The sequence below is a fragment of the Colletotrichum higginsianum genome, chromosome 4 (genome assembly GCF_001672515.1).
Source record: "Colletotrichum higginsianum IMI 349063 chromosome 4, whole genome shotgun sequence".
Classification (NCBI taxonomy): Eukaryota; Fungi; Ascomycota; class Sordariomycetes; order Glomerellales; family Glomerellaceae; genus Colletotrichum; species Colletotrichum higginsianum.
In genome coordinates this window covers 2,978,009-3,002,607 of record NC_030957.1, presented here as the reverse complement: position 1 = coordinate 3,002,607, position 24,599 = coordinate 2,978,009, and the positions used below count along the sequence as shown (strand labels likewise).

The 24,599-nt window shown below is 50.4% G+C and overlaps 7 protein-coding genes across 7 annotated transcripts; 4 read left to right on the top strand and 3 right to left on the bottom strand.

Moving 5' to 3' along the window:
- Positions 1-27: 27 nt before the first annotated feature.
- CH63R_06198 (uncharacterized protein) lies at positions 28-2,377 on the top strand (the record flags this gene model as incomplete). The annotated part of the gene is made up of 2 exons (XM_018301173.1): positions 28-266; positions 352-2,377. 2 exons carry the CDS (start codon positions 28-30, stop codon positions 2,375-2,377), a joined length of 2,265 nt encoding a protein of 754 aa, XP_018159023.1.
- A 1,826-nt stretch (positions 2,378-4,203) lies between these two features.
- CH63R_06197 (uncharacterized protein) lies at positions 4,204-5,642 on the top strand (the record flags this gene model as incomplete). Its single annotated transcript, XM_018301172.1, has 4 exons — positions 4,204-4,785; positions 4,848-4,967; positions 5,030-5,398; positions 5,514-5,642. 4 exons carry the CDS (start codon positions 4,204-4,206, stop codon positions 5,640-5,642), a joined length of 1,200 nt encoding a protein of 399 aa, XP_018159022.1.
- A 586-nt stretch (positions 5,643-6,228) lies between these two features.
- On the bottom strand, positions 6,229-8,143 carry CH63R_06196 (Restriction of telomere capping protein 5; the record flags this gene model as incomplete). The annotated part of the gene is made up of 2 exons (XM_018301171.1): positions 6,229-7,983; positions 8,078-8,143. 2 exons carry the CDS (start codon positions 8,141-8,143, stop codon positions 6,229-6,231), a joined length of 1,821 nt encoding a protein of 606 aa, XP_018159021.1.
- Positions 8,144-9,041: 898 nt separating this feature from the next.
- Positions 9,042-9,911, bottom strand: CH63R_06195 (Mitochondrial hypoxia responsive domain-containing protein; the record flags this gene model as incomplete). The annotated part of the gene is made up of 3 exons (XM_018301170.1): positions 9,042-9,598; positions 9,671-9,741; positions 9,844-9,911. The coding sequence occupies 3 exons, from the start codon at positions 9,909-9,911 to the stop codon at positions 9,042-9,044; spliced, it is 696 nt and encodes a 231-aa protein (XP_018159020.1).
- Positions 9,912-10,622: 711 nt separating this feature from the next.
- Positions 10,623-12,437, top strand: CH63R_06194 (Threonine dehydratase; the record flags this gene model as incomplete). The annotated part of the gene is made up of 2 exons (XM_018301169.1): positions 10,623-10,841; positions 10,911-12,437. 2 exons carry the CDS (start codon positions 10,623-10,625, stop codon positions 12,435-12,437), a joined length of 1,746 nt encoding a protein of 581 aa, XP_018159019.1.
- A 658-nt stretch (positions 12,438-13,095) lies between these two features.
- Positions 13,096-13,663, top strand: CH63R_06193 (Ribosomal protein; the record flags this gene model as incomplete). Its single annotated transcript, XM_018301168.1, has 2 exons — positions 13,096-13,356; positions 13,574-13,663. 2 exons carry the CDS (start codon positions 13,096-13,098, stop codon positions 13,661-13,663), a joined length of 351 nt encoding a protein of 116 aa, XP_018159018.1.
- A 326-nt stretch (positions 13,664-13,989) lies between these two features.
- On the bottom strand, positions 13,990-16,654 carry CH63R_06192 (Subtilisin-like protease; the record flags this gene model as incomplete). Its single annotated transcript, XM_018301167.1, has 8 exons — positions 13,990-14,064; positions 14,133-14,273; positions 14,429-14,769; positions 15,166-15,363; positions 15,442-15,661; positions 15,721-15,830; positions 15,903-16,176; positions 16,247-16,654. 8 exons carry the CDS (start codon positions 16,652-16,654, stop codon positions 13,990-13,992), a joined length of 1,767 nt encoding a protein of 588 aa, XP_018159017.1.
- Between the last annotated feature and the right edge of the window lie 7,945 nt (positions 16,655-24,599).

The following is a 24,599-nucleotide window of genomic DNA, read 5'->3' as shown; positions in this document are numbered from 1 at the left end:
CTGCGACGGACGAGACGGAATACCAGCATGGAAAGGAAAAGGAAACTGCCCGCGAGGGCTTCGGCGCGTGTCGAACACGTCGCAAAGAAGCGCACTGTCACCCCTCCCGAGCCTCGATCCGTCACCCCAGTTCCCGTTCCCGTCGAGGAGCCCCCGCCGCCCCCTTCGCTGCCTAAGTCTATCCAGCCTGGCAAGCCGCTGCCGACCGTCGAGGACCCTCAGCCTGACGACCTCACTGCGAGGGAGTACCAGTCGTTCCAAGAGAGGTAAAGTCGTTCACCTGCCCCGGGTGTCAATCCACCATCGTGCACGCCTCGCCTACCCCCCTCCTGAGACTAACAATTACCACAGTGGCGTTCTGGCCGAGTCGCTGAGTCGGTCGCGACATAAATGGATGGCTGAGGGCCTCTTTGAAAAGTACTGGACCAAGCCCGCGCGGAAGAAAAACGCAACCGAAGACCCTAAGAACCCGTCCAAGGACACCATGAGCAAGATCGGCCAGGTCACAATCACGATTGAGCCCCATGTCTTCGAGGCGACCATGTGGGCGATCAAGGACCTCAAGCCACCCACTCCAACCACCCAGGCTACCTTTCGGCCCATCCTGCAGTATGGCCCTCCCAATGGGGTCATGCCTCCTCCGCCGACGCCCGTGTCAACGAATCCGGGCCCCTCTTCAGTCGTGAATGATTCAAAGTCGACACCCCCGGCACCGAGTCCAGCTCCGCCATCTCCTGCACCTCAGCCGCTGAATACGAGACCGCCCTCGGCGACCACGAACGACACACCAAAGGCGATACTCTCACCTCGAACTCACGATCCCCTGCAACCTGCCAGCGCGACACCACCTCCGCCGAGGCCAGTCGCTCCTTCATTACAGGCAGCCGCAGCCGCAGCCCCGCACGCGCCTGCTCCCGTTGTTGCCCCGGGGACGCCCTCGTATCCCGGCGTCCCGCCTGCTGCGGCACCTTCGGCCCCTAATTCTCGTCCATCAAGCTCAACGCCCCAACCAGGGGCAGGGGCCGTGAAACCCGCGCCCGCTGGAAAGCCCCAGGGCACCGATCCCATCATCATGACTCTGGCAGAGAAGGCCTCTGAGGACCCTCATTTGCGAGACTTGATGAAACGTGTGGCAGCTGGTGAGGCGAAGCCTGACGAGCTGAGCAACTTCCAAAAGATCATCGACCAGATTACGGCAGAGTACAAGAGGAAAGGCGGCCAGCAAGGCCCTTCGGCAGATAGGCTATTGGTCGATGGGCGGACAGTCAAGTACTTCGCTGATGAGGTACGGACCATTCTGGATATTGTGCTCGCCACAAATCCACGGCAAAAGTCGAGCGAGCTGCTGCCCCCGCGTGGGAGCGACCCCCTGGTTGTCGCACTGGTGAGGGCAGCGCTCGATGACGCCAAGGTGCGGGCTATGATCCGGAGGATTGCCGACAACCAGCCGGGGTTCACGGACGCGACCGACCTCAAGGCAGCTCTTGACAAGTTGCACAAGGACCTCAGGGGCACGCAAACCACCCCTCAGCCCCAGACGCCGACGCCGCAAGCTTCTATCAATGGTGTTCCGAACGGCCAAGTTGCCAAGTCAGCGGCCGCGGCACCAGCGGCTTCCCCGGCTCCAAATGCTGCGCCAGTTTCCGGCCAGCAACAGCAGCACCCCCCTCAGCAAGCGTTACGGTCCAAAGGCCCCCCGCCGCCCACCAGGCCTGACATATCAGGCGTCTGTCTCGATTTTACGGGTGGGAACGGCGACCGTTACCTGTTTCCCAAGTACAGCATCCTGGAGTACCTTCCCGGCGGGCAGCAAGTTGTTGCGTCATTTCTCATCGTTCGCAAGGGCAGCCAGCTGGAATATGGCGGCGACGCGAAGCTCGATTACTACCAACCAGTCACCATCCGGATATACGCCCACTCCGGTCGCCACCTCGAGTACCTCCAGAGGGTTGTGGCGCCCCCGGACGAGGTCAGGAGGTACATGGACGACGTGATGGACAACATGACAAGGGCCGAGTATGTTCTCCTCGCCATGCGTCTGCCCCGAGGCGAGCGAGAACCCGACAGCGAACAACATGACAAGGAAACCGTCGGCGCAGGTAACCAAACCTCAAGGCCGGAGTCTTCGGCGCCTGAACACCCGGCCCCCAAACAGCAGTCTGTGCTATGGGGCCCAATCACGTCCAGATTCGTCCGGCGATTCAACAAGCAGTGGTTTGAAGAGTGGAAGAGGAGCGAGAAGGCCAACGACAAGAGGGCCCGAGACATCTTCCAGGAGGCCTGCGAGGCTGTGGGTCGCGACCCCCTGGACAAGGACATAGAATATGAGAAGATGATTGAGCTCCTGGCAGCTAAGGACGCCGAGTCATCATCTTGATTGAAGACAGAGTTCTCTCGACAGCTAGAAGGATTGACTCGGTTCATCTGGCGCCGCACCTGTATTACCTAGATAAACCGCCAAGAAGGGGTCGGAATACCGAAGCGGGCGCGTATGTTGTGTGTTGTTACGAGCATTAGGTCCGATCCGTCATATTCGTGGGCTACACGTGTGTCGTTGTGTTTTACTTGCTCTTATTTTATTTTATTTTTTAGGCCATGGCAGGGCTCAGGGGGGTTTTATTTTGGGAAAAGGGGGATACTGGAGTGGTGTGTCAAGGGGTGCTGATTCTCTTTTTTTTTCGTTTTATATTTTTTACTACATTCAAACCTTGGTGTTCAAGAGTATGTGGGAAGAACCTTGGGCATGAGGTTTCTTGGGTGTGGACGTGGCTCGACTCATTTATATCATCCCCTGCCCCCTCTTCTGAAAGAAAGAAAGAAAGAAAGAAAGATAGTCAAGATACATCTGTGTGTTCATTGGCATACCTCGTGGCTGCTAAGTGGCCGGGATTCCAAACAAGACTGCGTATGGCCCGTGAAACTTACGAATACAACTCTTCTGAACTTCCGTCGCCGTGGTGCGCATGCTTCATGGTGGATTCGATGATCTCATGGTATTTTACGAGAGGGTGGGAGGGGAATATGTCAATAATCATGACATAGTAAGCAAGTGATCCGAGCTACGGTCGAAGGGCCAACCGCCCTCGCCAGTATAAGACGTCTTCGTCTTCGTCAGAGGCGTTGATGGTGTCGATGTCTGGCCGGGGCGGGGTTGTAGACCCGGAAGCTCCCCGCGTATTGGCCTTGGACGGTTTCGTTGTCATTATGGACATGCCCGTGGCGAGAGCGCTGTGTGACGATCCATTGGTGATTGGCTCGAGAACGAAAGTCGTCGAAGATGGAAGTTAACTATCGATGTCTTTAATTCAGGCTCTGCATGTTGTCTCTCAAGAAGTCCCCAAGATATCTTAAAAACCTGTCTACCTGGGGCGTAACTGGTGTCGTTCTCTGTCGTTTTGGATGGGGGATTCACGGACAGCTTGCCAAGGACTGACTGACAGCAACGCACCACCTCGCCGCTCAAACATCGCTGTCTGACGGCTTTCATGTGACGGGCACGGGAAAACGCGGAGTTGTCAACAAGGTCCTGTCGGCGTTCAGCCTCCATCTCCCCACAAGCATCGAGACCGACGGGCGCTTACCTTTCGTAGTCTGGATCATGCCCATTGCCAATAGCTTCATGCGTAGGCGACGCAGGTGACGAGGCTTCTGCGGCGTACAGGAACGACAACCGGACTACCTCAGAACACGGAGGCGTTGAGAGGGAAAAGCCTGCTCACTTTCCACCTTGATGGGTCAATGTCAGCTGGGCCTTCCCTTTAGGAAGTCGAGAGTACGCCCCGTCGAGCGGATCTTAGAGTCGGCGGCGGCAGATTGTGACAGCTTTTCCCGGGGCTTGCGAGACGAGTGATGCCTCCTATAACACCCTGAGTCTGGGAAACGTGGCGGCGGGTTCCCGTACGATGCGTGTCGTCAAGGTGAGAAGTTGGCCCCTCAAGCAGAACGCCATCGTACACACTGGTACCCATTGCTGCCCTTACAGAAACCTTCCCTCAGGGTGAGGATGTCCTTCCCGGCCTCACTGACGGAACGCGCAATGTTCACAGTCGACAGTTGACAGCTGTGAAATATGAAGAAACCCAAAGATCTATATAACCGCCCCCTGAACCCTTAAATCCACCGGTCTCCTCCTTCACCTTCATTCACCCCCGTCAAGCTCGTGACACTCGTTCAAGCCCCCTCCTCCACATTCTTCGCCCCATCATGAGATCCGCAACCCTCGTGCCGGCCCTGCTGGCCATCGCCCAGGCCGCGACAGTCCCCCAAGCCGCCGCTCAGGCCGCCGCCGTGGTCACGGTCTCGGACGAGACTCTCGACCAGGCCATCGCCGAGCCCCTCGTCAACAACGTCGACGGCCCCGTCCAGGGCCGCGACCCGAGCTCCTTTATCTCCTCCGTTATCTGGGAGCGCAAGTGGAACACGCAGTACTCCACCGTCGCCTACAACGACGCCGAGTCCTGGGCCGCCATCGAGCTCGAGGCCGCCGCCGCCATTGAGCTCGAGGCCGCCGCCGCCCTCGAGGGCTCCGACCCCGAGGATGCGGACGCGGACGCCGAGAGGCTCGTCGAGGCCCGGGCCCGGGACCTCGCCGAGATCGCCAAGGGCCCCGGCCGCGTCAACGTCACCCAGCCCATCGCCCCCGACTTCCACCGCGGCATCACCAAGGACCAACTGTGCGCCTACTTCCACGGCATCGCCTGGAAGACGGGCGAGCTGCAGCGCCCCGTGTACCAGTGGCAGTACGAATACGTCCCCTGGCTCGTCCAGAACAAGGGTCCTTACATCGTATGTCTCAAACACGCACGCACACCTGTTTTCGTTCCAGAGCTAACCAGAATTCATTGCAGTACGTCCTCGATGGTCTTCGGTACATCGAATGGACCTTGGCCAAGATCGAACGAGCCCTGCAGTACACCACCAACTTCACCCCTTGGGAGGAGCGCGACATCATCCGCTGCTACTACCAGGTCTGTTTCCTCCCCGTTCACATCCTCATTCGCACCATAACATCTTGACTAACACGTAGCAGTTCTCCGGCTTTGAGAGGCAGGTAACACGCACCCCCAGGGTGGCCCCGGCCCCGGCCCCGGCCAGCCTCGTGGTGCCGAGGGAGGAGGCCGTCCCCACGGCCACGATCCCCGGCATCTATCCCCACCCGACCACCCCGATGAACTTCGAGGCGCCGGAGACGGAGGTAATCCCCCCGGGCCACGGCAAGGGCCCAAGCAAGGGCCCCGCCAAGAGCCACCGCGGTCCCTTCGGCCCCTGGTTCCTCCCGCACCCCTCGCTGAAGAAGCTCCTCCGCATCATCACGGCCAAGGCACCCGTGTCCAGGTACCAGTCGTACGCCAACAGCCGCATCCACAACGTCCTGCAGAACCTAGATCGCTCCACCAGTGTGAGTCTCCCGCCGTCTTCCCCCCACCCCCCCCCCCTCCCCCCCCCCCATTCTCTTGCATGCGAGCCCTACCCACCTGAGACTGCTTTGTGAGATATTGACGATACCTCACTAGGGCGCCGTCGCCGGCCTGCTCCGCAAGCTTCAGACCCCCGAAGCCAAGGGGTCCCTCATCTACGACACCGTGGAGGGCCAGGGCCTCAGGAAGGCGCTGGCCGAGGCCGTCAGAGCCTTCGAGGTATAGACGCCTCCAACTTCAGCCTGCAATCTCCGGTTCGTTGACCCTTGACACAAAAAGCCGTGACAATCGGTGATTACGAAAAACTGGCGACTTTGAATGGTTGATGACTGCGAGGGTGGGTGTTGAGATAGGAAAATGTCGGAATTCAGGTGGACTGGAATCAGGTTTCGATTCGGGCGGGGTGGATGTGACCAATGCTACACCGGAAGGCTGTTTACAAAAGCCGTTGGTGTCGTTGTAAGTGTCTTCAAAAGGGCCTGGGCAATTTTATCATTGCAATAGAACGTACTTTTCAAGCTACGGCCCACGATAAAGATCCTGGAAAAGTAACGCGAGTGCCGAGCTTTGCTTTCTATGCAAAGTTGAGAGAATTAGATCCGATACAACGTAGCAAAGCCTCTTCGATGGGCTCAGTAAACAACAACGAAGCGTGGAATACTTATTGCCTTGACCTAACAATCTATAAGTCACTTGTATACTCAGCCCAAAACGCCATAATAACAAGAGCAGCCACGTTTTGGTATCAATACTTGCGCGGCATCATCTGCTGGGAAAGGCGACGACTACCTCATAGAATCGCATTACGGATTCATACCATGGAGCCACCACTCCGGTGATTGCCCACGAGCCCAGCCATCTCTAATAGTGCGCGGTCGGCCTCGATATCGCCGGTTCCCAAGTTGATCTTCCGCCGGGCCTCCGCCTCCCGGTGCTCCCAGGCCCAACGCTCGGCCTGCGATTTCGCCTCCTCGTCGCCGCCACAGCCCCAGACCTCGAGGCTCTCGATTTCGAAGCGGTCCTGGAAGTCAAACTTTCGCGACACGCTCGTTTCGAACGCTCCCCCGCCAGCGGTCCAATCATGGTTGAAGACGCCGAACTCGAATGAGTCGTCCAGCAGTAACGAAACGGAGCCGAGAGACAACATCGTGTTTCGCCGGTGGGCTTGCGTTTGTCGAGGATGAGGACATCCAACTCCCAGCATGGGCCGGTTGGTGGGCGCCTTGGTAAAGGAAATGAATTCTGAGTTGTAGCGGGAGGCCGGGAAGACATCGTGGACCGGCTCCAGCTGGAAAAGCACCGTGTCTCTCTCGCCAAAGGTTTCCTTGGTGGTATGCTTCCAAGGATGGCTGACGTACACGCCGAAGGTGAGACGCTCTCCCTTGCTGCCGTTTGGAAACCGGCGCGGAGGGATCGATGCCGCAAAAGTCGTTTCTTGGCTGCCTTGTGGGTCGTCGTCGATGCGAGTGCCACGCACAAGAAGTATCGTGGGCGCTCTCCAGTTGAACACTTTGCTCTCGAAGCTTCCCGTAGAGAACCCGTCCTTGTTGCCGGAATAGAGGGGTCTCAGTCGCCTAAACAGGTCTGATCCTGGTAGGAAAAAGGACAGTTGAGAAAGGACGTTCAAGTTGAGAATCTCGCCGGGTTCCGGTAGCAGGGGCTGCAGGATCTCTTCCGGTTGCTTTTCGGATGCTGATTCTTCGCCTCTGGGTTTTGTGAAGTCAAGGTTTTTGGAAAAGAGGAAGTGCTCAAACAGGGGGCTAAACCCGTTGAAGAGGTTAGGGAAACAGACGGGCAACACGCGGTTGTACCGACTGAACTTGATGCCGGGAGCCTTTTCGACATTCAAGAAAGCAGCCAGGATGTTGTCGGCAGTGGCACGGAGACTATCCAGCTCGTCGCCCGTCACCCGGGTGGAATACATGGACAGCCTCTCTTGGGGATTCAGCGGGGCAACCAAGATGAGCAACATAAGCAGTCGGCGAAAATTGTCGGCTGGGATCATGGCGCCTTGCATCCTCGGAGCGTCGCCTTGCCAGACGGCATCGTTGATGTCGAGGAGCTCAAAGGCGGCAATCTCAAGATCGTCGTCGTCGTCGACCTCCTGCTCCTCCGCCGGCTCGTCGACCGCGAAGCCTGCAACATGGCTCCGGGTTTGGGACTCGGCCGTCTGCTCCTCCTTGGAAGCCTCCTCGGCGGCGACCGCGGCTTCGGAGGCGCGACGGTCGTGGACTGCGAGACTCTTGAAGATGAGCTTGGCGCGGTCGGTCGCACCCTTGGCCAGGACCCGCTTGTGTCTCTGTGTCATGATCACGACCACCATAATCATCTGATCAAGACCGAGGACAGCGGGGGCGTCCTGGAGAAAGGGGAAGGCACCGATGTAGGACAGCATCTGGAAGACGACGGGAGAGACATGGAGGACGTCGGGTATCTCGAGAAAGCGGGCGAGGGTGTCTTCCTTTAGGTAGCGGATGTCGCCCTGGTTGTCTGCCAGGCTCTTGAAGACATCTCTGAAAGAGTAGAGTTCAAGCGAAGTGAAGCACTTGCTGGCGAAGCGGCTGGCCTGTCGTGGGGAGGTGGTCAGCAAGAAGAATGCCCTGGAAAGAAAGATGGTTGTCTCATAGCGTTCGCATGATTTGGAGGGACGTAGGACGTACGAGTTCATGGGTGAGCTCCTCGTGCGACATGTGCCGCGTGTTCTCGTCAGACAGTGCTTGTCCCATGGTGAGATCCTCGTGGAGGTTCAAGATGCATCGGCGAAGGGCGTTGAAGATGCACAATGGGCGCTGGAGTGGTCATTACTAGGTATGGCCATGTTTTTTTTGGGAGGAGAAGAGAAGAGGGAGGAGAGGGGGGACTCGACAGGTTTGATGACGGAAGCCTCTTGGGAGCGTTGGCGGGCGGAACGAAGCGATTGCATAATAGTAAGTTTACAGGCCTGAGAGCCCCCCCCAGGAAGAAACAGACCTCAGCGCCCAGAACTTAGCAGGTGTCAGATCAGGTCTCCTCGCTGTGTCTGCCCCCAAAGCCAGGCGCGTCATCTTCCAGGTCCCTTGGGCTTCCTTTAGGAGGGGGGGGACGGAGTATGCCCCGCAATGGTATTGTCACTGGCGTGAGCTCCCCTGTCGGTAGGGGCTCATGCTGCTGACGTAACGCTGTCCTTCTGTCGGATATCTACAATTCTACATCCAAGAGTTCTATTGTCCATGTGATGATGGCGGCCAATCGATGATGGATCTGGGTTATTATAAATCAGTAAACCCTCAGCCCACCCAGGGTCGATTATGACAACGCCTTTTACGATCTTCTTGTCCATCACTACCTACTAAGACTCTGCTTCCCGTTGGAGCTTCACTCTTCAAGAGTTAAACATGGGGCATGCCGGCAGATTCCTCACATTGCACTTCCAAATGTTAGATGATTGCTCAATTCCACCAGATGCGCCGCCTTTTTTGCCCTTGCTTTTATATACGACGGAGCGGAGTCTTCAATGAGACAGTGTGCCCGTCATCGATGCTGATGCCGATTCCCCATACTATACAACGCAGCCGGGCCGTAACTCGGTGCAGGTCTACACACATTCACGCAGCCAACTCAGTCCGCCCCCGGCCCCTGGGCGTTCTATTTCTTGGGCTCTTCCGATGATGAACCGTCGGATGAGGAAGGCTTCCGGCCGTAAATCTCCCCGATCGTGCCGAGCGTGCTGTTGGGATTTTCCTTCTTCTGCGGCTTCTCCGCCGACGTTGCCTCGGACACGGCGTCGCCCTCCTCAGGCTTGGTCCACGCCGAGAGCCCCAACGCGCCGAGCACGCCTCCGGATTTGGCCTTGTCGCCCTCGGCCGGCGCCTCGTCTCCAGCGGCTCCCGAGTTCTTGGCCTCCGCCTTGGCCCTCTTCTTCTGCAGCATGGCCTTGAGCGCCTTCTCCTCGTCGTCACGGGCCTCGAGCTCGCGGATCCACCTCTGCCGCTTCTCCTCGGCCTCGTTGGCCTCCTTGATCTTGCGCAGCTCGGCCGTGCGTTCGCGGTCCTTGTTGTAGTACATGCTGCCGGCCACCATGGCGAAGACGGTGAAGCCCTGCGCCGCTACACGCGCGCGGAACATCTTGTTGGCTTGGACCGAGTCGCCGCGGCGGATGGCGCGCCAGGCGCTGACGAAGGCGAAAACGGTGAGACCGCAGCCTGGCGCATATGGTTAGATTATTGGCCGTCGGGGGAAAGAAGGGGAGCGCCTGTAGAGAGGGCTTCACCCACCAAGAGGGACCAGAGGCTCCTCCTTAAGCTTGCGGAAAACCTTGTGGAGGATGCGCTCATCGTAAAACTCGCTGCAGGCCGTGTAGGCCGGTTAGCAAAATTACCATTACTCACGGGACCAGCTCCCGCACAGTTAGTCCGTACAGCCCGCGTCGGCCAACTAGCTGACTCACTTGTTCTCGTCAAACGACGACGGCATGGACCGGTCGAGCAAAGTGGGTTTTCCGTCAGGGCCGGGCATGTTGGCGATGTGCAGTTGGGCGTCGCTGTTGTGGTTGAAGTTGAATAGAGGTTGAAGTGGGCAATCATGCGATTCCACTAGCCGGCGACTTCGATGATGAAATGGACTCTCGGACCCTTTGGTTTTCGGGGCCCAGAGCTTGACCCTTGAGCAGATTTGCGGCAAATCCCGGCTACAGAGAATAGGTACTGTCGCTGTTGCATCTGCTGGTACTACTGCCTGCACTGCTGGGACCTAAGGCCACCACACCTACGTCTTATCGTTATCGGCCAGCAAAAATCGGTAACGCACGGACTGTGTTTCCCGACAGTAGACCCCGGCCCGCGATGCCAGCGATGTCGCCCTGAACACCCTAGTTCCGGTGGCAGGAAGGCGGAGGAGGGCGCGCCCTGCAGCGGAACATGGGTGTGCTGGAGCCAATCCTCGGTGCCCGAGACCCTGCTGACGGCGCCATGGGTACAGCGCTCACCGCAGACAGACCGTCTGAATTCTACCCCGCGAGCCGACTTGGGCTCCGATGACCTGGCACCCCACTATGAAATAAATTTCCATTCAAAGACGGGCCCCCGGGCCAGTCCCGTCCGTGACTCTTTTACATGTGGACTCGCTGCTCATGTCCCGGTTCGTGACTCGACCTCCTCGACCTCTACTTTCCTCTCCCCTCCTCTCGTTTCCTCACTTCACCTCCTTCTCTCGTTACACACCGCCACCATGCCGGAAAACGGAGAGCCTCCCGTCGTTGCCGTCATGACCAACGGCACTCTCAATGGCGTCAATGGCGACCCTCCGCCGCGCCCGAGGACTCCCCAGCCCCAGGGCATGTCTCTGACCGAGTACAGCGCCAACCCGTCGACGCCCCCAGAGGAGAGGAGGAACCGCATCAAGGGCATCGTGCCTGACGACTTCCTTCTGCCCGACGGTCACCCCGACGTGAGAAGCATTCCTTCCGGTGCAATTGGTCTCTTTGAATTCCCATGACTGACATTTCACATTGTCTAGTACCTCCGACTTATCGCTGCCGCAACCTCCCGAGTCTACGAGGCCTGCAAGATCACGCCGCTCCAGCCCGCCGTCAACCTCAGCAACCGACTCGAGTGCAATGTGCTCCTCAAGCGCGAGGATCAGCAGCCCGTCTTCAGCTTCAAGCTGCGCGGCGCTTACAACAAGATGGCCCATCTCGACCCGGCCAAGAGCTGGAAGGGCGTCGTCTGCTGCTCCGCCGGCAACCACGCCCAGGGCGTCGCCTACTCGGCCCGAAAGCTCAAGATCCCCGCGACCATCATTATGCCCGAGGCCACGCCCAGCATCAAGCATCTCAATGTCGCGCGCCTGGGCGGCCACGTTGTACTGCACGGCGCCGACTTCGACGCCGCCAAGGAGGAGTGCTCTCGGAGGGCGCTGCAGGACGGCCTGATCAACATCCCACCTTTTGACGATCCTTATGTCATCGCCGGCCAGGGCACCATCGGCATGGAGCTGTTTGGCCAGTTCAACATGTCCAAGCTGGACGCCATCTTCTGCTGCGTCGGCGGCGGCGGCCTCATCTCCGGCATCGGCGTGTACGTGAAGCGCATGGCGCCCCACGTCAAGATCATTGGCGTCGAGACGTACGACGCCAATGCGCTAGTGCAGTCTCTCGCCAAGGGGGAGCGCGTCGTCCTGGACAACGTCGGCCTATTCGCCGACGGTGCCGCCGTCAAGACGGTCGGCGAGGAGACGTTCCGCCTCTGCAAGGACGTCGTCGACGAGGTCATCCAGGTCACCACGGACGAGGTCTGCGCCGCCATCAAGGACATGTACGACGACACCCGCGCCGGCCTCGAGCCCGCCGGTGCCCTCTCCATCGCCGGTCTCAAGAAGTATGTCGCGCAGAACCCCAGCGAACGTCGGAGGTCAATGGTCGCCATCACCTCTGGCGCCAACATGAACTTTGACCGCCTGCGCTTCGTCGCTGAGCGTGCGACCCTCGGCGAGGGCAAGGAGGCACTGCTGGCCGTCAGCATCCCCGAGAAGCCCGGCGCGTTCGCCAACCTCATCACCAGCATCATGCCCCACTCCGTCACCGAGTTCTCCTACCGCTACGCCACCGACGAGGTCGCCAACGTCCTCATCGGCATCTCCCTGACGGCCCCGGCGTCCCAGAGGACGCAGGAGCTAACCATGCTTCTGGATCGCATCCGTTCGCACGACATGGCGGTGACGGATCTTTCAGGCGATGAGCTCGCCAAGAGCCACATCCGTTACCTCGTCGGCGGCCGCTCCAACGTGCCCAATGAGCGCCTGTACATGTTCAACTTCCCCGAGCGCCCCGGCGCGCTCGAGAAGTTCCTCATGACCCTCCGGCCAAAGTTCAACATCAGCCTCTTCAACTACCGCAACTACGGCGGCGACACGGGCAAGATCCTGGCGGGTATTCTTTGCCCCGACAACGAGGTCGAGGAGCTGGAGAAGTTCCTCACCGAGATCGGCTACCCGTGGGAGGACTGCAGCCAGTCTGCGGTATTCAAGACTTTCCTCCGTAGTTGATTGATGCATTTCGGTTTACAGTTTGGCGTCGGGAGTTTGGTGACGTATAGGGCGATTCATTCACGTTACTATTCCTCAAGGGGTAAATGAGAGTCGTCCGTCAAGCCGGTTCAGACCTGACGGCATAGGGGGCCAAAAAAGTTTCTCGGCCTGCCAATTTCTCGCGTAGATAGACCATTGCATCCAATTGGACATATTGCATAGAATCTTTTGCACCAAAGCGTGATCAATTCCACCCTCTGCGGTGTGCTCTGTCCGTTCGTCTCAAAAACCTCAATACTTATTTTCGTCCGATACCGCAAGCCACCCGATAAGAAGCTTCGTTCCGATAAGCGCACGGACGACTACGCCACGTGACAGTGCCAAGATGTCGAAAATGCTCCCACCGAAGCCATCCAGGCCCCCTTCAACACCCAGCGGCATCGTGAAGCTCTACGCCTCCCGACATTCCCTGCTAGCCCGCCAGCTCCGGATCGCTTCGCAGCAAATACACGCACACGTTCGCAGGTCTCCTTGACGAATTGAGCTCCCAAGCTCAACCTTTCCCTCCAACACCCGATCGCCGCCGGATCATTCGAGTCAAAGCGCCGTCTCACGACGCCCCCGGAAACGAATCTAGTAAAACAAGGGTAACGAAAAGAAGAGAAAAATAAAAAAGATGGCCTCCCTCGCCGCCTCCCTCCGGTCTTTGACCCTCAACACCGCCCGCGCGACGATCCCCCGTGTCGGCGCGACGACGACGACCACGGCGACGCGCGCCCTGTCGACGGCGATTCTGACGAAGCAGCCGGCGCAGAGGACCGAGTCAGTGCTCGCTGCGTTTGGGCAGAAGGCCGCGGCCGTCGGCAACGCGGTGGTGCAGCAGACGAGGGGTATGAAGGTGCACAGCTCCGTCAAGAAGCGTTGCGAGCACTGCAAGGTGAGCGGTTTCCCCTCTTTCTCGAAGCAGTGATTCTATAAGGCGGCGATGGGATGGATGTGTTTGCAAGTCACGGGGGAATGTGAGGGTTGAGAAGGGGAGGAAGCTGTGTGTGTGATGCTGGAAAGTGAGAGGGAGATGGGGGGGAGGGTGTGAACAGAAGGAGACGAGGCTCAAGGACCGAAATGAGTGATCTAGTGCTAACATGCAGCTCCAGATCGTCCGTCGCAAGGCTGGCAAGAGGCATAACGGATACCTGTACGTCATCTGCAAAGCGAACCCCAGACACAAGCAGCGCCAGGATTAAGAGGTGTTCTGGTCCCGGGGTTGAACAGGGCGAGAGAACCGTCGCGGCTGTGTACGAGAGCGAAGTCTGTACAATTATCAAGAGGACGCACCAGGGGGAAGAAGGGGGCGCGTGTAGGCTGGTATCATATACGGCGTTCCATCGAGCGCTAGACACAACCCGATGGTCTCCAGGAGAACTGTCGGAGCGTGAAGAGGACAATCCCCCACGTTATTAGGCACCTTTTCTTCTTGCGGCTTCAAGCAGGCGACAATAGGGTTGGACCTTTCTGTATTATACAAAACGAGATTTACACACAAACACAAGAAACTCTTCATTCCCACCGACTACATGCCCTCGACGTAGCGCTCCATGCCCTGCCACTCCGTCTTGCCCGTCGAGATGAGGTAGCGGATGTGTCCCTACGATGGGGTCTGTGAGCTCAGGAAGATGGGAGAGAGAAAGAAGAGGGGGAACAAGGGGGACGTACGAGGTCCGTCACGTCTCGGTGGCGCTCGAACTCGTCGCGCGCAAAGCGGCGCGACTCGGTGCGGGTGTTGGGGTCGGCGATGCGCCTCGTGCCGCGGATAATTTCGCGGTAGAGCGAGATGGCGCGGGACCTCTGCAGGAACTGGGATGAGGGTCAGTCCGTTGATCCGATTATTCTGCTTAAAGTAGTACGCGGCATCGTTCATGTGTATGTGTTGTGTATATGGATGTGCCCCTCCGGCACCGAGATTAGATGCAGGCGGGAACGAGGGATCTCGACGGGGGCATGGTTCTTACGTGGTCCAGACTCAGTGCCTTCTTGCCGAGGCGCGACCTGGCCGGGCCATTGGAGTAGCTCCGGACGAAGGACCACAGGGGGGTTTTGAGGGGCATCGGGCCAGCGAGTTTTGAGAGGGAGTCGACTACATCTGACGAGGATGCGAAAGCTGAATGAGCGGGACCCGATGAGAGCTTTCGAATGCGCACCGGCGCCTCGGAGGTGTGGAAACTTTTTGGAGTGGATGAGGTCAGGACGGGGAAACCTCGGGTCGAGGGAGCTCCAAGCCCCGGGCGAAACGATCCCGCTTTGGAGGGGAAGACACCACCTAAAAACATACCTGGTGTAGGTGCTACACAGCCTGGGAACTGCGACAGTGCAGCAATCAACACATGGACCTAGGCATTTGGACAGAGCATTGCTGAAGACGGATTTACTTTACCTCGAGGACACATCTTCTTATGAGATACGTCACAGCGGTTTGAAAACAATAATAATGCGCTCAGCAATGCGCGAGCTCACCATGATGAGACACTGCAACAGTTCTTCTGTCTCACAAGGAGGGAGGGGGCTTCGATAACAACGAACACGAAGAAACAGCGACACTCATGGTGTAACTACTAGTAAGAGTTACCATTCATTCCCGTTAAGATATGGTCCTTAGTTCAACGTAGAAATTCAGGAAAAGCCGCCTGCAAAGTGCCGTGATCGACGAGACGACTGAGCAGGCCTCTCTGCTGATGTTCTATCTACTAACTGCCCTTGGCGCCCCGGAACCGGCTGCGGGGGGCAGCCTGACCGTTGTATACTACCAAGCCACCGCCGGTAGATCGCCGGTAGGACATCTCTATGAGGAGTTCCTTCATGTTGGCGGCTACCCTTCCGGTCTGACGCAGTTCCGGGTGTTTGCCGAGCGCGAGAAGATAGGCTGCAAGACCTGCCACGGCGGGTGAGGCTGGGATATGCCATGTCAGCAATGAAGACAATCAACATCCTGTTTCGCCTAGACTGCAGGCTGGAGATATGTGCTAACCAAAAGACGTGCCGTCCACCCTCTGCGAGCGGAAGAAGAAGGAATTGGACGCGCACCGGACCCCAACACCAGGCGCCATGACGTGAACCAGAGGTCCTCCCTGGGAGAAGCTGGCATTCTTGCCCGTGTTGTCGACGGCTCCGACGTTGATTATTGGGACGCCTTGGCCAGCCATCAAAGCTGGCCAATGATTGATCTCTCTGGCGGGAACCAATCCTCGCTGGAAATAACACAACAGTCAGCCCAGGATATCAATAATTGCCCACCACCGTCACGCACCTCCACTGCGTCACGGAAGTCGTTTCCGGACGACGCAACAATGACCACGTCATTTTGAATCAGCTCATTCGTGAGTTTCTTGAGCTCTTCCGAGGCCGCCTCGTCGTGGCCTGTACTCATGTAAGCGCTCAAAGCTCCGAAAAAGCAAAGCCGTCGATGGGCTATGGGGTGTAGACACATACGACCTCGCGCGAGGCTGATGACAGCTTTGCCCTGCAGCTTCCTGCGTTTAACATCTTCCAAGACCCTTCTCAGAGCGTCGTCGGTCTCCCAAGCAACGGTAGCGGCTTTGACGATGACGAGGTTGACATTCTTCGCGGTCCCGTACTTGGGGCCGTTGACCTTGGATCCAACGCAACTGCCGTGTCCGTGGCGATGGAGATCCTCTCTGACTTGTTTCTGGCTCTGTGAGCCCGCGAATATCCAGCGGGGTGGGACGGCCATGCGGGTGTATTCCTGGTTGTTCACTTTGCGTCAACCGCGGTCGTGGAAACAAAACTGGGGAGGGGCGGTTGTTTGCGCTTACGCTATTCCTGGTGTAGTATCCGTGGTCAACAACGTAGACGGTAACGCCGGTGCCGGCGCTTTCATCGTACGAGTAACTCTTGAGCTCTTTGATGTCCACCCGTGGCGGTTGAGAAATCACCACGAGCGCGGTTGGGGCTTTGTTTTGCCTGACCACGGCGCGCTTTCGAATCCGATTGAGTGATTCGAGTGACTCAGCCCACCACTTCTCGTAGGCATCATCATCATTCTCACCGTCGTCGTCGTCGTCGTCGTCGTCGACTTCTCCGTCTTTGATTAGTGCTGATACGTCTTCGGCTGTGCCATCCTGGTAGGGTCCGAGAGTCAGTCGAGAAGATGTGCAAGGTGTGACGGGAGGAAAGAAGTCAACGCACCGTCGGAGTAGCCCGTCGTAGTAGAGGATAAGCATCGTCACGGACTTCTCCTCGCAGGGCAGTTGCAATTACAGAAAGGCAAACAGAAGTCAAAATGATAAGGAAAGACTGTCGGATGTGGAGTTTCATGTTCAGTTAACGAGAGTCAGGTACGGGACTGTACACGAGTTGCAAAAGAATGTGGCGAGACAAGGCTGCCTCACCAACCCCCTGAGTTATTCGTCTCTCTCGAAGCACTTTATAACAAAGGCTTCCTCGAGACCATCCGTATCCATAACATGTGTCGATCGGAAACCTAATCGTGTACCTGATTGTCAATCCCTAAAGAACCAGCGCCAAGGGGGAAGATTGTAATTTGGACAATTCGACTTGATGCTAAATACGGAGTGCCATGATCATGCTATTCTACTGCGCCCTGTTCAAAACCGAAGCACATTACTCGAACATGCGAGCGAGCGAGAGGACCTCCCGGAACCCTTTGGAATATGCCTGGTAAGGATTCTTATGCTTCAAGGGATGATATGGAAACCCCTGCTCTTAAACCCTCCCAAGGATGTGTCGACGGCAGTGTTTATTACACAATCAGCGTCGCTAGCAGCTTCCTATCTAGCCTACACAAGAAAAGTCACCATGCGGTTTGTATCCGCAACTGACTCTGACCGCAGCTTGGCTGAAGTAGATGTGGCTATGACACTTGGCATGAGATGCGGTCATTTCTCAATGTGGGCCGGCCGGTGGCGGGTTTACCAGCAGGTTGAAATCGTGTGCGGTTGGATCGTGCGCGGTTGTTCAATGCGGGACAACAGCGCGGAGGCCGGAAGAAAGAGGCCGGAAAGGCCAAAATCGCAGTACCTCTCGGTCAGGCAATCCATTACTCATGAACCACTGTTCGCTGAACCTTTACCAGAAAATGCAACTTTGATAGGGTATATACAGTTTTTGGTATCACAGGGCACTCGAGTGAAATGAACGGCTTGATAAAGTGAGGGTATTCGTATTGCAGGTGTGTTGCAGAAAGAAGGTTCTACAGTCCGTTGCGTTAGTAGCATTTGTAATTAAATAATGCGTCTGTGCGTAGTCAGTAAGATTACTAAATTTTACATACTACCCCTAGCTAGGGCTAATTAGGGGGGGGTAACCTTACAAAAAGGCTGCACTTTACATATATTCAAATATCTAAATAGCTTTAATTAACTAGTAATAATAATAAAATACTACTAAAATAATAGCTTAATACTACTGCAGTTGCAACTAGTAATATAGAGGAGCTATCTCTAGTACTACTAGTTAATAGTACTTAAGTATATAAAATTGCGCATACTACAATTATTATTATAATACTATTAAGAAATCTATTTATTAGTAAGTTATTAAGTAGTTAAATAAGAATTATTATTAAGTAGCTATTACTATAAGTAAAGCTAAAATTAATTATATTAATAATAAAAAGGCTAATTATAGTAAGTAAGGTAATAAAGAAAGTTATAGAAAGGGGTGCAAAGTGTTACGGTCGGCTTTCCGTGGTAGTGTCTATTGGCAGAAGCTGAGGCAACGATGCTATCGAACAGTGCTGTAAGTCGTGCTGAAAGGATCAGGTCTTCAGAGGATACGGTGATCAGTCGTATACTCAACAAAGGTCTTGTAACGTATGTCACTAGTGAAGGGTGCCGAGAGTATCCGAGGGGATAATCACAAAGTTGATTGCTGAAGAGCTATGGAAGTCTGTCCTTGAGTTCGTCCAAGTCCATCCTATATACAAGTCCCGTGTGTCTGTTGCTGAGGTTTTGGCTTACACCTGATTACCAGTAATCCAGGTGTTGTATGGAGTGATCACTCGAAGTGGGGCGCGTGAGCGCTCACGTCGTGATCAATCGTGCTCACGCATAATCAGTTGCTCACTTCCTTATCTCCACGTGACCTTGCACCATAGTTCTTCCGTTCCGGAGGAGTCACCCTTGTTTCCCGTGTCTGCTTGCTTATAACTTGTTCGTAACCGCCAGACGCCCTGTGGGGGCGTCCCCTGGTCCTGTTATGTTTGACGGGTCGTAACACAAAGTAGTAAAAGTCTTAAGGCTGCAAAATTAATATAAGTAATAAAAACTATAAAGTTAATATAATTAATAAAGACTGCAAAAATAATACAATTAATAAAGACTACAAAAAGAGTATAAAATAGTAAAAGTCTTAGGGCTACAAAAATAATATAATTAATAAAGGCTGCACTTATAGTTATCTTAAAGTTATTAAAGACTCTAATAATTGCAAAATAACTATATAATTTAATACTCTTAATAATCTATTTAAAACTCCCTTTAAGACTTTATTATAGGCTCTATAGTTGTATACTTTATTACTCTTATAGTAATAATAAAATATAGCTGCACTTTTACTCCTTAAGCTTTATAAGATAAATATATACTTCTTAATTAAGCTCTAGTTTCTTAGTATAGTATTAGTACTAATTATTTACCTTTTTTAAATTGTATAGTAACTAAAGATATTATTAGCTAGTAATATTATAGCTATATAATAGAATAAGTAATTATTAAAAGAAATAAGGGATTATATTTAAAGCTAACTTTAAGGGTAATACTACTTAATAAAGAGATAAATAACGTACATGCATAGTGAGCGGATCAACATAGTGAGCGGATCACCTTTCTCTACCTTCCTACTATTATTGTAAGTTAATTCAGCAGCATCGTACGAAATCAATTAAAACTACTTATCATCCTCTTCTTCAGAGGTCTCCCAAACTACCTGACATGTTCGTACGTTATGTCCAGTCTTTCCGCAATTGCCACATCGCCGACCGCGCAATTCACCCCCCTCTGTACGAGCTCCCTCCTGACGCACATTTTCGCCTCCAGCATCAACAATACCCTTCTCTACCCGGATTGCCTCTGCTTCAGCTGCATTAAGGGACCCTCCAAGACGTAGTTGGGTTTTTTTAGCCCTCCGACGCTTGCTTAGTATCTCATTTGCCGTACGAAGCCCACGGCACTCAGCTTCAACAAGAGCTAGTTTGTGTGCTAACTTGCTAATACCTTTAGCCTGCAAGTCAACTACTTCGTACAAATGGGTTGGTGAGCTATGTTGATGACTAGTAATCCTTTTCTTAAGTGATGCAGAGCTTCGTACGGCGTCATGTGCTGTAGTTGGTGTCTTTGGGTCCCAGGAGCCCTGGCTGCTTGGGCGTGAGTTGGATGGTGTTGGCGTCTTTGGCTTGAAATCCAGCCGGGAAATAACTACTTCTGGGTTAAAAGGGACAAGGCCAGCCTGTCTAAAGCCAGCTCGTACGTTTTCTTCACCCATTGAAGTAAAAAAGGCTGCCTTAAAGGCAGGAAAGAAATCGTCCTTAGTAATGTGCGTAATCTGCATCCGCATCATTTTCTCAATTTCCTTGCCGTACGACGCCTTTAGTGGACTAAAACAGCCAACATCAAGAGGCTGGAGCTCGTGCGATGAATGGGGAGGCATGCAAAGAGCAATAATGCTGTGTTCCTTGCAGTAATCGTCAAACTTGGTGGACTTGTGGCTGTTGTGGCCATCAAGGATTAGGAGCCGGAAAGCACCCTTCGTACGAGACTTTGTGCACTTTTCAAAATGCTGTAGCCAATCTAGGCCAATCTCATTTGTAGTCCATCCATTTTCGCTAGGGTGGACGCGCCATTGGGGTGGGAATTGGCCATTGGTATACCACGAGAGGAGGTGATATTTGCCCTTGACGATGACGTACGGAGGCAGCGCCCAGCCATCTGCACATACGCCCTGAATGACAGAAACCCATTCGCGATTGCCAGGCTGCTTCGTACGAGGCCTTCCCTTACGGTCGGAAGTTGTAACAACCTTTGCGTGCGACAGCATTCCCATCAAGAAGCCTGTCTCATCAAAATTGTAGATATCGTCATCGTGGATTCCGTACTTTGCGATTGTGTTTCGTACGAGGGCAAACCAGGCCTGCACAATTGCAGGATCCTCAGCTAATGCCCTCTGATAGTCGATTCTACGTCGAAAACGCGTCTTTAGTTGTGGTTGACGTCGTACGAAGTTCTCTGCCCATCGGGGTCCAACACGCGTCGCGTCGCGTTCGTCAAGGAGGCAATCAGCCATATCTCGTACGTCGTCAAGTCGCGGTGGAAATCCTCGATCGATTAGGTCAATAACTCGTTCAAGAATCACTGTTTCTTCTAGCTCAGTCATCTTCATTGATTTCGATCGCGTTTCTTGTCGTGGTAGTCGTCCGATGCGTCGGTAGTTAAGGGTTGAGAATGGGATCTTGTAGATAGAGGCTGCTTTTCGTACGGATAGTTTTGGGTCTTTTTGGATAGCTTTAAGTGCAAGAATAATGCGGCTTTCATTTGAGGAGGATTCCATAGTCGTGCGTAGAGGAAAGTTGTTGTAAGGAGGAAAGGTAAGAAAGAAGGGGAAAGTGATCCGCTCACTATGTTGATCCGCTCACTATGCATGTACATTATTTAAACTCTATATAAACTACTCTTTAGTACGAATTACTAATTTAATTACTATAGGGGTTTCTCCCCTATTATTACTATATACAATTTAATACCCTCTTATAGAGGAGAGGGATAATTAGCTTGTAAAGTCTATAAAGCCTATAAAGCTTATAATACTTATAATACTCTTATTCTTATTATCTCTATTATTTCTATTACTACTACTAGCTAATTAGACTAAATATTAAATTAATTAAATATAATATAAATAATAGTACTAATACTAAATAAGAATAAGTAGAGAAAGATAACTTAAGTATTAATATTAATAGAGAAGATAAATAAAAAAGTAGCTACTTAAATAGAATACTCTATTTAGACTATAAGATAGTAGTAATATTAATACTAAGTAATTAAGTAGGTAAAGAAATACTCTATTATAAAGTATAATTAAATAAAATTAGAAATTTAGTAATTATATAAACTATTAGAGCTTTTAGTATATTATAATAATTTTACTTTTAATAAAATATTAAATTTCCTATTTAAATAGTTTAGTATAATTATTTATAAGTTAACTCTTAACTAGTAACTTTAAGTAGCTAAGTAAATATTAAAAAAGATTTATTTAATTACTACTTAATAAAATAAAATTTTTTAATATACTTAATTATATTATATATAGTAGTATAACTTATAGTAGCTTATATTTATTAATAAGTCTAGTATTAATAAGTATATAAGTGCGTAAAGAATAGAATAAGTACTAAAAAGTCTTATAGTTTATTAAATAACTATACTTAAATAAGAGTAATAGTATTAAATTTTACTAACTCTTACTCTTAATAGTATTATTAATATTATAATATACTTAAGGATAATAAATAGTAATAGCTTCTTTATATAAATAATATAGAGTATATTACTAAAGTATAATACCTTTCCTATACTAAGATTAATTATTATAATAAATAATATAAGTTTTTATTATTAATAAAATATTAAAGAAGTCTATAATACTACTAGTATTATTCTTAAGTTTCTCCCTCTATACTTACTAGACTTTAACTTAATTAAGGAGTTTTTTAGTAATTTAAAGAGGCTATTTTAAAAGTAATACTCTATATAGAACTAGAATAAGGCTAATAATTAAAGCTTTAAAGACCTATTAGTAGACTGCATAGTAGAAATTAAATAAGGGATAAAGTAAATAGAAGGCTACTTTTACTACTCCTTTATTAACTTTAAGAGTATAGAAAGGATTTTTAATAACCTTATTATTGCGCAGAATATAGAAGTATATTTTAACTAAAGTAGTATTAAGAGTACTTTAGAGGTAATACAATTACTATTATTAAAATAGGCTATAGTTAAAATAAATAATAAAAATAATATATTAAAAATAGCCTTATAGGCCCTTTATATTAAAGTAAAATCTCTATTGCAGTACATCTACTAATTACTAACCTCTCTATTACTCTTATTATTTACCTACCTCTTTACCCATTTACTACTTAAATATAACTCTATTAATAAAGTACTATCTTTAATTTAAATTAAATTAGCAGCTTTTATACTTAGTAGATTAATAGTATTATTTTTGCAATTATTATTATTATTAATATTAAAGTATTAACTTTAAAAATTATTAGAGAGTAATTAATTTAATTAGAGGCTTAATAATAAAATTAAGCTTAGCCCTAGAGGTAAGAATACAAATAGTGCATTTATAAAAGTAGTTAATTAGTAGGTTATTAATTAAGAGTATATATACTTACTAAATCTCCCTTTTTTAATAAAGTAACTTTAAATAGTCCCTTTATTAACTTTAATTCCTTTACTAACTTTATTCTCTTTAATAATTAGGCTACTAATACGCAATAATTTACTTAGTTACTTAAGTGCATTAGCTGCAATTAATAATTATTACAACTACTTGCAAAAGCTCTATATAATAAGAAAATCCTTAATTAACTACTTTAGTAGTCTAATAAGGCTAATAGGTATACTTAACTCTAAAAAGTATACAATTAGTAATTACTAGATAATTATAAGACTAAATATAATTAATTTGAATTACTTAAGGGCCTTATTTGTACTACCTTTACTTACTTATTAATTACCTTCTTAATTAATAAACTACTTAATAAATTTACTTACTTTAATTTACCTACTTAATAGTAACTTCTCTTTGTATTGCAATAGTAATAATAATAGTATTAAATTAGCTCTTCTTAATAGTATTTATAGTAGTAGCTTAAGTAGTATTAAGTTAATTAGTTAATACTACTAAGGAGGAGGAGACTAAAAGTATTAAGGCTATTTTAATTAACTTAACTCTCTACTACTACTAAAGGATAAGTTAACTACTATATTTCCTATAGTATTATTACCTATTAAATATATTACAGTTAACTTAATTAGCTAGCCTATAGTAGTCTTATTATTTATACTCTACTTTATTATACTCTTTACTCTACTTTTTACTATACTTTTTGCAGTATACTATTAAGCAAAAGCTACTACTATACTTAGTAGAGAGTTATTAATAGAGGTATTTAGCTACTACTTTAGTATTACCTCTTACTATAATTTAAAGTTGTATAGTATAAGCTAAAAGTACTCCCTTTTAATAATAAAGTACTAATTAGTATTAGGGCTTTACTTACTACTATTATAATAGCTTATTTAATTAGTATATTAATAATACTTTATTAGCTACTAAAATAACCTCTCTTTTAACTTTACCTATTTAACAACTTTATTAATTATTTTATTTAATATAGCCTTTTTTACTTTAAAGTATAGAGGGTAATTATAAAGCTTTTATAATAGTATTTTAGCTACTCTAGTTAGCTTATTTATAGCTACTACTATTTTTAACTATACTAGAGTACTTAAAGCTAATACAATTATTCTAACTATATATATAATTTTAATAGTAAAAAATATATTTAAAAAGTATTAATTAATTAATTTAAATTACTTAGTAATAGTAGCCTATAGTAAGATTAACTATTTACTATCTATAGTACTAAAGTTATTGCAAAAGTATATAATTAATATTTTTACAGTTGTTTTCCTTTTACTAAACTTAATTAATAATGTACATGCATAGTGAGCGGATCAACATAGTGAGCGGATCACTTTCCCCTTCTTTCTTACCTTTCCTCCTTACAACAACTTTCCTCTACGCACGACTATGGAATCCTCCTCAAATGAAAGCCGCATTATTCTTGCACTTAAAGCTATCCAAAAAGACCCAAAACTATCCGTACGAAAAGCAGCCTCTATCTACAAGATCCCATTCTCAACCCTTAACTACCGACGCATCGGACGACTACCACGACAAGAAACGCGATCGAAATCAATGAAGATGACTGAGCTAGAAGAAACAGTGATTCTTGAACGAGTTATTGACCTAATCGATCGAGGATTTCCACCGCGACTTGACGACGTACGAGATATGGCTGATTGCCTCCTTGACGAACGCGACGCGACGCGTGTTGGACCCCGATGGGCA